The sequence below is a fragment of the Anabrus simplex genome, chromosome 2 (assembly GCF_040414725.1).
Source record: "Anabrus simplex isolate iqAnaSimp1 chromosome 2, ASM4041472v1, whole genome shotgun sequence".
Classification (NCBI taxonomy): Eukaryota; Metazoa; Arthropoda; class Insecta; order Orthoptera; family Tettigoniidae; genus Anabrus; species Anabrus simplex.
Window position 1 is genome coordinate 644,553,850 of NC_090266.1, and position 14,705 is coordinate 644,568,554.

The 14,705-nt window shown below is 39.2% G+C and overlaps 1 protein-coding gene across 1 annotated transcript in view; it reads left to right on the forward strand.

The window, feature by feature from the left end:
* The window catches only part of LOC136863623 (KICSTOR complex protein SZT2), an 874,751-nt gene that overhangs the window by 740,342 nt on the left and 119,704 nt on the right, over nt 1–14,705 (forward strand). The window contains 1 exon segment of the mRNA XM_068226020.1: nt 4,113–4,212. Within this exon segment, the coding sequence (XP_068082121.1) occupies nt 4,113–4,212 (100 nt within the window).

Below are 14,705 nucleotides of genomic sequence, written 5' to 3' on the forward strand. Positions count from 1 at the left end.
AGATATCCTCTTCTGGCTGGCTTACACTATTATCGATCTGGTCAACCTGTTCCAGTTTTGACCTGATGTCCGATATCTGCTGCGTTAATCGATTGGTGACTTCCCTAATTTGTGATTAACCAGGCGAGTTGGCCGTGCGCGTAGATTCGCGCGGCTGTGAGCTTGCATCCGGGAGATAGTAGGTTCGAATCCCACTATCGGCAGCCCTGAAAATGGTTTTCCGTGGTTTCCAATTTTCACACCAGGCAAATGCTGGGGCTGTACCTTAATTAAGGCCACGGCCGCTTCCTTCCAACTCCTAGGCCTTTCCTATCCCATCGTCGCCATAAGACCTATCTGTGTCGGTGCGACGTAAAGCCCCTAGCAAAAAAAAAAAAATTGAGATTAAATTTTGTCATTTTCGGTTGAAATTTTGTCATTTACGGTTGAAATTTTCAATTCTAGGCTCTGTTCAATTTTGTAAACCTGTGTATTCACTTATGATATTTGTCCAGTTAAAACTGAGTTAGCTTGAGAAATTTCTTCTGAAATTCTGCCTGAAAGTTTGTCATTTAGTGGCTGCATCATGGTCATTAAGTTAGAGCACAATTTGGTTATATTTACTTCATCCTCCGATGTTTTGTCGGCATCTTCGTTGACTTTGATGCAAAACTTTCCTGGATCTTCTCCCTTCTCCACGAGATCTTCCCATAGTCGCGCCTGTAGCGATTTCTTCTTCCCGTTCGTCGGGAGATTCCTCTTGATAAGTTCATCTTTGAGCTTTTTGAGTGACATATTCTCAAATATGACTTGCATTTTGAACTACTACACTCGTATTCACTCGTAAATTTTTACGTCCTCGTCACGGTCGCCAGTTAACGTATCCACAGACGCACACGAGATGCTGTCAGTTGGTTCAATTAATTTCATTCACATATATTCACAAATTAACACACACTTAACCTTAATCACAGTATCAAAACACTTCACTTCGAGAATATCAGCAAAGCTGCCGTTATTAAAAACTACTGCCAACACTTCAATATGGAGGTTACAACTTTGAAACACAGTTGAAAACAGATTACTGTGTATTTCAATATTGAGACTGCAAATATTGCATGTCAGCCCAGGATATATACTTTCTACACCATAACTCCACTGAACAACAACTAACTTAACAGTAACTCTCAGTAACAAACTGTAACTGTCAGTTTATCTCCTTATATATGTGCCTGGCCAGACTTCTAGAAAGTTACATTGCAAAATATATCTTCGTGAAAATTCGAGAGTGCGTAATACACAGTTTATAATGTACGGAGTGTTCTCAATTGTTCTAGCGTCTATACCATTCTGGAAGTTACAGTCTGTTTCACAAGTATGTATTACAATTTATATATATGGGTAAGAATAAATTATAATATTAATTTACAGGTATTTACATTAACTGAACTGATATAAATGTCTATGTACAGTGCCTGTTTCATGACATAACCTCAAAACAACGCGACCATATCGCATGTACACATGGTGTAATAACAATAATACCAAATGGATGTAACACTTCATAGCTATACATACAAGTAATAATAATGATAATAACCATAATAATAATAATAATAATAATAATAATAATAATAATAATAATCAAATCAGTAGTTTTACAGCATGTTAAATAACGTGTTCATGGACAAGATTCTTTAGCAACATTTAAGGCCATTATTATTATTATTATTATTATTATTATTATTATTATTATTATTATTATTATTATTATTATTCAAGCTTGATATCTGCATTAATTACCTATGCGCGAGAGAATATTGTTTTCAAGTTGTACCTGTTATTGCACTTGCGTCAAGTCTAACCCTGGCATATTAAGGATTAAATACAAATCAGTAGTTTTACAGCATGTTAAATAATGTGTTCATGGGCAAGATTCTTTAGCAACATTTAAGACCATTATCAGTTAAAGAGATGTTAAGGAGGACACAGAGTACAATGAAAAACCAGAATGCAACTTTTCAGGAATGACATCCATAACCTCATAAAGCTGCTTATACCAATCAAGTTGGCTGTGCAGTTCAGGCCTTATTGCCGTGAGCTTGCATTTGGGAGAAGATGGATTCAAACTCCACTGTTTGCAGGCCTGAAGTTGTTTTCTGTAGTTCCCCATTTTCACACCAGACAAATTCTGGGCTGTACTTTAATTAAGGTCATTGTTGCTTCCTTCCTTGTCGTAAACCTGTCTTATCCCCTCGTTGTCATAAGAGCTGAGTAGGAAAAAAATGCATGTAGGAGTATAAAAACAAGTAAACTGGTATTGTGTACTCCATTTTGATGTATGGAATGCAGGAGTAATGGATTATGCACGTGACCAGCGAGCTGGATCACAGTTTTTCTGATGACTACAATTGTGCTCGCATTCAATTTTATTGTGAGAATGGGAAAGTTTTGAACATAGACGGTGTGAGGTCTAGAGTTATTGATGCTAGAGAAGAATAAAGCTTCTCTTCTAATGCACCAGTTATAACAAAAAAAGAGTGGGCAAAACTTCAGGGATGGATTCCCCATATGTAAAGAAGACAAAAATGTTGTAATCACTATGGGCCTGGATATACATGGTTGCCATATTATGGGTTACAAGAACATGAGAGTATGTGTGCTTACAGGACTGGAATACATCTGCAAGTGTTAAGATAATAATGCCTACATCATTTACCCTACAAACAGTATTACACATACCAGAAACATGTAACGCATGTCTTGCACTTTTTTTTTCATCAAACAAAGGTTCTGGGGTACATGATCCTGCTTACAAGTACATGATCCTGCTTACAAGCCTTACTAATGTGGAAATGAAGCATTTACGGACTCATGTTGATATAATCTTATTACCTTCTGGACAGATGAAAAATCCATACGTGAAGTTTGCCTATTTTTTAAATTACATTTTGTATGTACCTGTAGCTCAAATCCCACCACGCTAATCAAGATGGGGAAGAAATTTTTGTAACACCAGTATAGAGATTCGTTAACTTGTTAACAGTACCTTCAGTGTTGGACATTTCCTCTGTGCTTGTGATGTGGTATTATCACTGCCAAGAATAATACTGAAGTTCTAATGATGTGGAAATCTCCAGGCAGTATTCTAGTATGGGATGTCAGGCCATTACCGGTATAATAGGCAGACCATTAAATGTTCGTTAAGAACCCTTGCATAATTAAAAAAAACCTAATATGAGAAATCATAATAATTTTGAATTTTGTTAACAGTAGCATCCAAGATTAGGAAAGCTTGTAACTGAAATCTCTGTCATGTTTATTTCTATTTGTTGTCTGACTATTCTGGGGAAATAACATGCAATATTAGCCAGTATTTTCATCTGGTAAAACAATATATCATGTGGATGTGTTCCACTACCTAATTATGTGTTAATACAACAATGGTTAAATTAAGAAGATTTTCAGCATTGCTGGGTTAGGGAAGGAAGTGGCCAAAGGTACAGCATGGTGTAAGGGCATGAGAGTATGTTGCAGCTTATTCTGACTGAAACAGTGAATACAAATAAAGGTCATTAGGAATGCACACTACGTAGCTTCCATAGGTTTAGTAACATATTGTGTTGGTGCTTGTGTATATGGGCAATAGAATAGCAATAGACTCGTTAGCTTTGTCACCACTAAGTCTCATTAGATGGAAGACAATACCGTCTGGTTCAGGATATTCAAAATATAACCTGCAGAACTCATGATGCATTTTTATGAGGACATATGTTTTTCAGTCTGATTTATGTGCTATATCCTACAGAATGAAAGCAGAAATGCTTATCAAGTCTTATTATAAACTATGTCTCTAGATCACATGCCATCTGTTCATCTGTTACTTTGTATTTCCTTTACTTATTAACATGACTTTGTTTTGAAAATTTAAGCTATGGTGCTGACTTTAACTTACTGGTTATCATGTATAGAATGTTATACTCCAGTATCCGTTAGTTATATCTTTCATCTCATTTCAGAGGGCATTTTTAATCTAATCATCTCATGATACGTGTCCATATGAAGATATGTGATTATAAACAAACATTTCCCAATCTTAGTGTAATAAAGATTGTATTGTCATGTTCCACTAGGTGGAGAATCCAGTCTGCTGCAACTCGTGATCATCTTCTGAGTGTTACATCACATACAGATGCTTCTCCTCTGGGTGATGGGAGATCCAAACTTCCTCTGGTAATTATGAACAGTTTCTTTATTTACGTGACTTAGTATATATATATATCTCCTCCAGCATATTGACATACATTGCAGCACTAATATGAGATCAGCTATCAGTAAGCCCACAGTAAATTTTTTCATCACATGCCAGCTGAATAGCTCAGGCAATCCTGGCTTAGCCTGATGGCATTTGAAGGTGCTCAAATACATCAGCCTGTTATCAGTAGGTTTACCAGCATGTGTAAGAACTCCTGGGGGACAAAATCCTGGCTCTTTGATATCTCTGCAAACCATAAAAGTAAAACCAATATAATCATCATCATCACCATCATCTAATGATCCTTTAGTATGGAATTCTCTTCTTTTACCAATTTAAGCTCACTTAGTTTTCTTGCTTGATTAATTTTACAATTACATTTGTATTAATTCTTAATATTCCAGTGTTTATTATTATTATTATTATTATTATTATTATTATTATTATTATTATTATTAGTCTGCTTTGTTTTATTGTTGGAAGAAACAAATTTGCTTCTTTCTTGCATTTATAATCCTGGGATTGTGTGTTGTTCAATTTAAGAAGGAAAATAAATTCAAATAACTATAGTACAGCCTGTAATTATTTTGATTTCAGGAAAATTATTTGTATAATTATTCTTCCTTAGCCTAATTTTTGATAAGTGCATGATTGCAACTACTAAAATATACTGAATGATTTATGTGATATATTTTTTAGAGAATTTGTGGAGAATATTACTAGTGAGCTTAAGAGGAAATGTCTATAGGAACTTGATAGACAGGGTTAGCAAGCCATTTCTATCTTGAAGTAAAGACACATTAATTGCTCCTGAACAAAGGTAGTTTTAATATTGTTTGTTGAAGTAGAGTCTATGATAGTCCCAAGTGGCATCATTGCTAGATTCTCACCAATCTGTGTCATTGCAAGTAAAATGTTTGAAATGAAAGTTCATGTCCATATGTTTGTATTCCTTGTGATAATACAAGTCGCGTTACTTACAGTCACAGTACGAAACAACAAACCAGCTTGCTTTCTTTGTGGAAGTAGATACTGAGAGAAAACCAAATCTTTTATTTCAAATTAGAAATTATAAGAATTTATTGATCAGTTGCCAGAAAATTGACCCTTTTAGCACAAAAAGTATTCACTATATTAATAGTGAGCTCATGAGGAGTTGTTTCGTGGTTAGCAAGCCATTTTTATCACTCATGAAGTAAGGAAACATTCATTGCATCTCAGCAAAGACATCTTGTGTACACTTGATGAACATTTACAAACACTAGTTACGTATCTTTAGGCGGCTCCGCGGTGTAGGGGTCTCATGCCTGCCTCTTACCCGGTAGCCCCGGTTTTGATTCCTAGCCAGGTAAGAGATTTTTACCGGTATCTGAGGGCTTGTTTGAGGTCCAATCAGCCTATGTGGTTACAGTTGAGAAGCTATCTGATGGTGAGATAGCAGCCCCAGTCTAAAAAGCCAAGAATAATGACCGAGAGGGTTTGTCGTGCCGACCACGCAACACCTTGTAATCTGCAGGCTTTCGGACTGAGCAGCGATCGCTTGGTAGGCCATGGCCCTTTGGGGATCATGTGCAGTGGGGGTTTTTTTTTGTATCTTTCCTTTAATATGAAAGTAGACAAAACAAAATAACTGGAGAAGTTACATTTTGTTTTGTTATGATTACAGATCACTTTAATAGATTTAATACACTGCAAATGAGAATGCAGTCATGACTGTTTGTTATTACAGTCTATTTGTTTAGTGTTGTGCATACTGTCTTTCTTAATCATCTAGTCAAAACCAGTTACGGTTAAAGTACAAACTCTTAATTAACAAGTATTAGTGATATTTCCTCAAAATCTATTCCAAATTTATCCAGGAAAGGAGAATACAAAACGTAAAGAAATGTGATGAGTAAGGAGCTTCTGAAACCATGGGATAAACCTGGATATCAGGAATATGTTTTCATCTTCTTACACCGCTTTTCCTCTACCCTGTGGGGTTATGGTTAGGGAATCGTGTCACATACAAGAATATGACCCTGTTTTAGGGCCAGGTGCCCTTCCTGATGCCAACCCTGTGTGTAAATAGATTCCTTTTTTGGATCCTCCTTGTCAGTACTCACAAGTATAATCTTGAATTTATAATAATATAATTTCATGAGTACGTGTTTGAAGAACATTACCATTCTCTTCATCGGCCCACAACTATGAAAACTCTCTTAGTATGTCTAGACATATTAAACTATAGAATCATTACATCTACTTAAAATAATCTAAAAGCTATGGTTGAAACTCTTGAGTTTCACGTTTTGCTTGACCTTGAAAGGTTGCCTTAATGGTATTTTTCTATGTGTAATAAATGACAGTTATTTTTAAAAACACAGGCAAGTCTGTTTATATATGAAATGATGTGGAAATTTCAGAATCTGAGTGTGTTGCCTTCAGCCGATGCAGTAAGTCCATCACATGACTCGTAACAGCTGCTTCACTTGAATATACTGACGAAATACACACAACCTGGCAGGCAAAATCTTTTAGAATTAGAACGTTAATGGACACGGTTTGTCTCTACGATGTAAACGATGTCATTATTGGATTGCTGCAATCAACAAGGACTTTGATGCACCAAAGATATCATCAAGAGACGTATGGATTTTCAGTTGCAAATGAAAGAAAACTATAAGATCCTGAAATTTCAACATATCATTTTATATATATAAACAGACTTACCTATGTTTTTCAAAAATAATTCTCATAATTTTAGCTATTCAACATAGAGCAATATTATTAAGACAAACTTTCAAGGTCAAGTAAAACATGAAGCTCAAGACTTTCAATCATAGCTTTTAGATTATTTTAAGTAGATGTAATGATTTTATAATTTATTAGGTCTTGACATGCTCAGAGAGTTTTTATAGTTGTGGGCCAATGAAGAGAATGGTAATGTTCTCAAAACATGTACTCATGAAATTGTGTAAATTATAAATTTGAGATTATACTTGTGAGTAATGACAAGGCGGATCAAAAAGAAAAAAGAAAGAAAGGAAACTATTTGTAACAGTCAATATGGAATAATTAGATCAAATATGGTCCAACCGTATGTGTAGGTATATATTCAGTATCGTGTATTTCTGTGGTGGTTGATAGTGAGGTATGTACTGAGACAAATGCAAACTCCCAGTCCCCAAGTCAGTAGAATTATCCAAACACAGTTAAAATCCCCAAAACAACAGAAATCAAACCAGGAACACTGTGACCATTCAGCCAAGGAGCCAGACAGTATGAAAACATCTCTTTCAGAATGTCTGTGAATGGCATTATTAAGTTCATTGGTTACTATTGAGTTGAGTTGTTGAGATTTCCTAACATAAAGCTGTGAGCTTGCCTTATTTTTATACTTTCTCCAAAATCATTCTACAGTGCCTGTTTCAGGACTTTCCTGTACTCTGTATTTACAAACTCTGGTAGTGGAAAGAAACAAACAAGTGCAACTCAAGCCATATTGCTAAGAAGCTTTTGCATATTTTCTTTAGTGCACTTTTGATTTTGCTGTGTGTGTATACATACATTATATATTATGAAGGTATATACAAAGATAAACAACATGCAGTCAGCTATGCAAAAGCAACAGAAATGTATTAGAACACAAAGCTGGTAATGTGAGATTTTGAGCACAAAATGATCTTTCATTGTGTAGCAGATCAGTACCGTGTATAGCCACCTCGGACCTTGAGGCACGCTCAACACCAAGGAATCCAACTCGTTTTCCCTATCTTGGATGGTGGGAGGATGTTGTCTCTTTATACGAGACCAGCCACGACTGAACATGATCCCACCTCAAAACATGACGGAGCCTCCTTACTGCTGATGAAGGGCTCATTCCATCTCTTACCAGATCATCTCCAGACTCTAATACCCTTGTTGTATGGGTGGAAGTGTCCGGTAAATTCATCAGAAAAGAGTGTACACTTCCACCATTCCTGATGCCATGGACTATGAATTGTTGCTCACCTCACATGTGTTACCCTGTCATGTGATTTAAGAAGAGTGTTTAGCATAAGCCTTCTTGATATCGGTCCTGTGTCATGCAGCCAGTTTTGCACTGTTTGATCTAACACATTCACTCTAGTGGCATTCCGAATATCCTGGTGGAACATAGTGGCAGTAGCATTGGGCCCATGACGTGCTGAAAGCAGCAAATACTGATTCCCGCCCCAAGTTTTTTTGCATGGACATTGGGTCTGTTGTTGATCAGCAACCGTCTGTGTCTCCCTGAACTTTTCCCAAACTCTGGAGACATCACTCTGATTCACTCCAACATGAGCACAGTGTCACAATTTGAAAGCAGTCAGTAGCAGAAGTGGATGTTCTTGTCTTGTTTACCTCAGCCCTGCATGAGCTGTCTGTCCACCACCGACGTTACAAATGATGTTGCTAAACTGACCATCATGACGAATAGCTGCAGTTCTCCGAAATCAATGAAACATCAGAAACGATACCTGGGTATTTCACAGAAACTTTACAGAATTTGGGCATTGCTCATAAGTGTGTGGCACTATTGTTCTACGTTGCGATTTTATTTGACGTAAATAAATATCACACGAGAACACGTTCACTTCCTTGTATAAATGACTTTATTTACACTGTACGTCACAACACACAATTATACACAGCAGCAAATGACACTATATACACACTCAATAGCGGAGTACCCTGAAGTCGATTCTGACAAGTACAGATATCAACAACACTGACGCGCGCACTATAACATACTCTCTCTTGAATTCACCGCCTCACTCACTCACTCACTCGAGTCCAATGATCTGACTGACTCCACCTCGGAGCCCAACAGTCACTCCCAGTCCATCACTTGCCTGAGTCCCAAGAACCAAGATCTGCGAACTTAGAACTGAGAACTGCCTTCGCTGACTGACAGCTCGATATTTATACTACTCAACCAACCATCTAGAATGATCGACTTCTGGAAGAGTTCTTACAACACTCTAATGAAACACACTTGAAACATCGATCGACCAGCTAGTCGAATGGGTACTCGAATGTTCTTTCGATATTTAAAAATGTACATGGAAATATCTACAACATTCGTAATGTCTCTACATGTATCTGGATAATAAAAGCTTTTCACCTATACCAAATATAGTACAATAAGTCTAATATACGAACATTATGGAATTTTCTACCGCTTTCGACTCTATAGATTTTTAGGTTATACAATACGTATTTGAGGTTATACAATTTTATACTACATATTTACAGAGGAACCATATGTTAGTCATGTTTAACACTAATGAAAGATAATTTAGCCTTAAATAAACTCTAATTAAAATATATTAAACACAATAATTGAAGGTTTTACGTCAGTTACGATGTCGTACCTACGACACACTTCCTGGGGATAATGCAAATACCTCACTCCTCATTTCTCCAGTATGCATCTTCAGTGACACTTAGGCTAATTGTCAGCTGATTGTGTAGCTGTTGAGGTTCCAGTCAGCCTTGGGCTGAGGACTCAACATACATAATGCAAATACTAATTTTGGAGGTGTCAGTTGTAAGAAGGGAATAATGTATCATCACCATCCTTTCCCCTTACCCAGCTCCTGCCAGATCGGGGCATGTATGGCACTCCTTTCACCATTCCTCTTCCATAATTTTGTCCCAGTCCAGGTTTCTTATTCTTGTACTCCTCTTTATTGAATTGATCCACCTTCTTCTAACTCTCCCTTTCCCGGAAACATTATCTCCATCCTCAGTTTTGGTATACTTTTCTCCTCCTTCACATGTCCAAACCATCTTAGTTTATTCCTATCAATTCTCTCTTTGAGGTTTTCTGTTCCGACCTACTTTTTAACATCTTTGTTTCCTACCCTGTCTTTCCTAACATACTTCTTAGGTATTTAATTTTGCTGGCTTGAAATCTACTCTCCTCCCTACTCGTCATTGTCCAGGTCTCAGCTGCAAGTCGGTATGGGTGCACAATACATTTTGTACATTATCTCTTTACACTTCCTTGATACTTCCTTGCTCCGGACAAGCTTTCCTACACTCTGGTAAAATGCATTGTCCTATTGCACCCTCTTGCTAATCTCCATCTCTGCCTTGTATTCTGCATTAATTCCCTACCTAGCTATTTGAAACTGGCCACAGTTTCAAGGCTTTGTTCACCAATTTTCACAATGACTTTCCCTTGTCTTTCTCCTCTTGATATCACCATGGTCTTGCTTTCCTCTGCGCTGATTTTCATACCATACTTTTCAATTTTCTCGTGCAGTTCATCATGTTGTTCTTGTACTTCTTTGCTGTTCATTTCCCCGAACACAGTATCATCTACAAATAGTAAAAATTTTGTCTCCTTATTCCCGTATGCTTCCTTAGTCTCCTTTACAATTCCATCCATAACCATTAGACACAAAACAGGTGACAGCACTCCCCCCTGTCTTAGTCCAGTTTCATTTCTAAACCATTCCATCTTTCCAACTGGAGTCTGTACGCAGCTGATGCACCATTTCCACAGTTTGTGTACCCAGCTTCTTTTTGACCATGGTTTCCCAAACCTTCTCCATGGGAACACTATTGTATGCCTTTGTTAGATCTATGAATGTCATGACCAGATCATTTCCATTTTCCCCAATTCTTTTCCATTAATTGCCTAATGCCGAAGATTGAGTCCACTGTAGATCTTCCACTTCTAAAGCTATACTGTACCTCCTGTGCAACCCTCCTTCTATCTTTCTTCTTCTTATCTTAATATCCTTAGCAGTATTTTTGCCACTTTGCCACTTGATTCATGGTGTGGGTTACTGTAGTCATGCCCTAGTTCATGAACCATGGGCAACGGCTGACTGGCCTAGTAAGTTGTCCTGAGAGTCGGGATACCAGTTACCATGGAATGGGAGTGGGCACGTCGGACATATTCTGAGTCATGGCCCTCTTTGTGCTCAGGTGGCTAGGACTGTGCAATTCACTGGTAGTCCCTAAACCTGTTAGAGGAGATATCCTCACATGGACTATGTGTAAGTGAGGATAGCATCCTGCTTCACAGAATTTTCACTGAGCATGCTCAGAACATTTTAAGCAAGCCTCGGAGCTGTGGGATTAATGGAGTCCCACATCCATTTAACAGGCGAGGGACTCTTTGGAAACAACTTGGGCAAATGAAATGGAATTCGATGGGAAGCTGTCATTATTAATAGGGCTTATGAAAGCCAGAAAGAAAGAAAGAAAGAAAGAAAGAAAGCAGAGCTCGCTGATTCAGCAAAGAGGATGCATCTGGATGTGTTAGGAGTTAAAGATATTTGGGTAATGGGAGATAACGAGGAATAGATAGGAGATAATAAAGTGTTCTTGATGGGTGTTAAAAAGGGAAAGGTAGGATGTTCACCTGGAATACTATTGATTGGAGCATAGTTTGTGTTCAGCACATAAATGAGTGAATGGTGTGGGTAGATTTGGCAGTTGGAGGAATTAGGACGAGAATTGTCTCAGTGTATTCACCATGTGAGGGTGCAGATGAGGATGAAATTCACAAGTTTTATGAAGCATTGAGTGATATCATGGTCAGGGTCAACAGCAATCGCTAATGGGTGATTTCAATGCAAGATTTGGAAATTGAACTCAAGGATACGAAAGGGTGATATGTAACTGTGAGGAAGATATGGAAACTAATAGGAATGGGAAGCGTTTGCTGGACTTCTGTGCTGGTATGGGTTTTTCAGTTGAGAATACATTCTTCAAGCCCAATAGACAATATCATTACCAACTTTGAATTCAGGAAACTTGTTAGGAATGTGCAGGTATTCCAGGGATTTGTTGATGACCACTATGTGATTTGTAGTGAACTAAGTATCTCTAGGCCTAGACAAAGTTAAATCTGCTTGCAGATGAATACGAGTAGAAAATCTCGAGGATGAGGAAATTAGACAGAGGTATATGGATATGATTAGTGAAAGGTTCCAAACAATGGACAGTAAGCAGCTTCAGGATACAGAAAGAGAATGGGTGGCATACAGGGATGCGGTACTAAAAACAGCAAGGGAATGCCTAGGAACAATTGTGTGTAAAATGACAAAAAGCAAACATCTTGGTGGAATGATAAATTGAGAGCAGCTTGTAAACATAAAAAGAAGGCGTGCCAGAAATGGCTCCAAACAAGGACTGATTCAGACACAGAATTGTATACAGAGGAAAGAAACAGAGCGAAACAAATAGTTGTTGAATCCAAGAAGAAGTCGTGGGAAGATTTTCGTAACAACCTGGAAAGCCTAGGTCAACCAGCAGGCAGACCTTTCTAGATGGTAATAAAGAATCTTAGGAAGAGAGGGAAGAAGAATAAATAGTGTTTTAGGTAAATCAGGTGAACTCATAATAGATCCCAGGGAATCACTGGAGGGGTGAAAGGAATATTTTGAAAATCATCTCAATGTGAAAGGAAATTTTCCTGGTGACATTGCGAACAACCAAGCTTATGGGGAGGAGGAGGAGGACAGTGATGTCGGTGAAATTACACTTGAGGAAGTGGAAAGGATGGAAAATGGACTCCATTGTCATAAAGCAGCAGGAGTAGATGAAATTAGACCTGAAATGGTGAAATAGGAAATTGCTATTCAGACCAGAACTCCCGGTGTAGGTCAAGTATGTCGACGCCGACAGGTTAAATGAAGGCACTAACCTGGCCTCCTTATAACCAACACACAGCCATCACTGGCACCAAGGCAGAACCAGCTTTCATCGGAAAACACAACGAACTACCACTCCATCCTCCAGTGAGCTCTCGCTTGATACCACTGAAGTCGCAGACTACGGTGGTTGGGGTATGTGGAATGCACGCTTCAGGGCATCTGCTTTGGAGCTGTCCTTCAAGTAACTGATTTTGAACAGTTCGTTGTGTCACTGCGGTGCTAACTGCCGCTAGAATTGCTGCTGCAGATGCAGTCCGCTGTGCCACAGCCATGCGCCAAATACGGCGATCCTCCCTCTCAGTGGTGCCACGGGGACGTCCACCGGTCTTCTTGCAAGCGTACCTTCTAGTGACCACTGCTGCTAGCATGGATGCACAGTGGAGACGTTCCTGCCAAGTCGTTTTGCAGTAGCACGGAAGGAGAATTCACCTTCACATAGTCCCATTACACAGCATCATTCAATTGCAGTCAGCTGTTGATACTGGCCTCTTTGTCGTCGTACAGGTATTCTTGACCCCCTCACAGTCACTCCGTCCACTCTCACAGGTAACTAACAATCTCTCGCAGTACAGTCGTATTTTAAGCAAAACTGATGTGCAACATCATGGAGCTGCTACTAGCACCACGCTAATGCAATTTACGGGAAATTTGAATCAACATAATCTTTCAGATGTTTAAACACGCCTACTAACGTTTGTTAGCTATGAACCCCTTCTTGGTGTTATGATATTTTTTTCCGGCGGAACTTTAGAACCAGCCCAAGGCGGTCAGATCGATTGGAGGGCTCTCCAGTCTCCAATCTACGACAAGGGACTACCACTTCCTCCGGATGTCAAAGTTCATCAGATTGCAGCTGCTCTCAAGGATCTATTAGGAATCACACCTGCAGGCAGGGACCACCACGACGCCGCAACAACCCTTTGGGGGTTAAGCGCGTGGCCCCACCTTGACAATGCCCGAAGAAAATACTTCTTCAACAGAGCCAGCTTGCTCTGCCTGGCAATGTCTCGAGGCTGGGACATTGCCGTTATGATAGATCAGGCAACGGGCGACCAGGTCGCCGTGCTTCCCGAGGAGTTCCAGTACCAGCCACCTTCCCGTCAACCAGTTGTCTCCCGCACAGCCGCCTCCTCTCAGCGCGGGCCGTGCAGGAAGGAAAGCGGGGGACAAGACATAGCCAGTTCTTCGCTGGGAGTGTACCATCCAACCTCGCCCAGACGGCTCCTCTGGCAAACTATATTATCACCGCTGACCCGGTCCTTGACAGGGTTGCCAGCCCCAGAAGATAGTGAGCGAGTATGGTTCTATCCTGTCTAAGTGCCGCGTGCCAGTCGCATCATTTCAGTGTTTTTAAGGCAGATGCCTTATCATGTATATCTTGTTAATATTTTGTTTTATGTCTATTGTTGTTCAATTTATTGTATCATAATTGTCATTGTTTGTGCCAGTTTGGCAAAGCTCTGTCCATGTATGTAGATAATGTATTCATTAGAATAAAGAGCAGGGGGGGGGGGGGGTACCGATTGGACCCCTTCGCTTGCCTTCTGCGGCTAACGCCTGTGCTGCCTAATCTACACACATCCCCGCTTAGGATATATAAGCGGGGCACAGAGGCAGCTCGGGGTCAGTTAGTCTCAGGAGGTATAGCAAGAAAACATAAAGGCCAGTAAATAAAGGGGTCAGTTAGTCTCAGAAGGTATAGCAAGAAAACATAAAGGCCAGTAAATAAAGGGGTCAGTTAGTCTCAGGAGGTATAGCAAGAAAACATAAAGGCCCAATAATAATACATA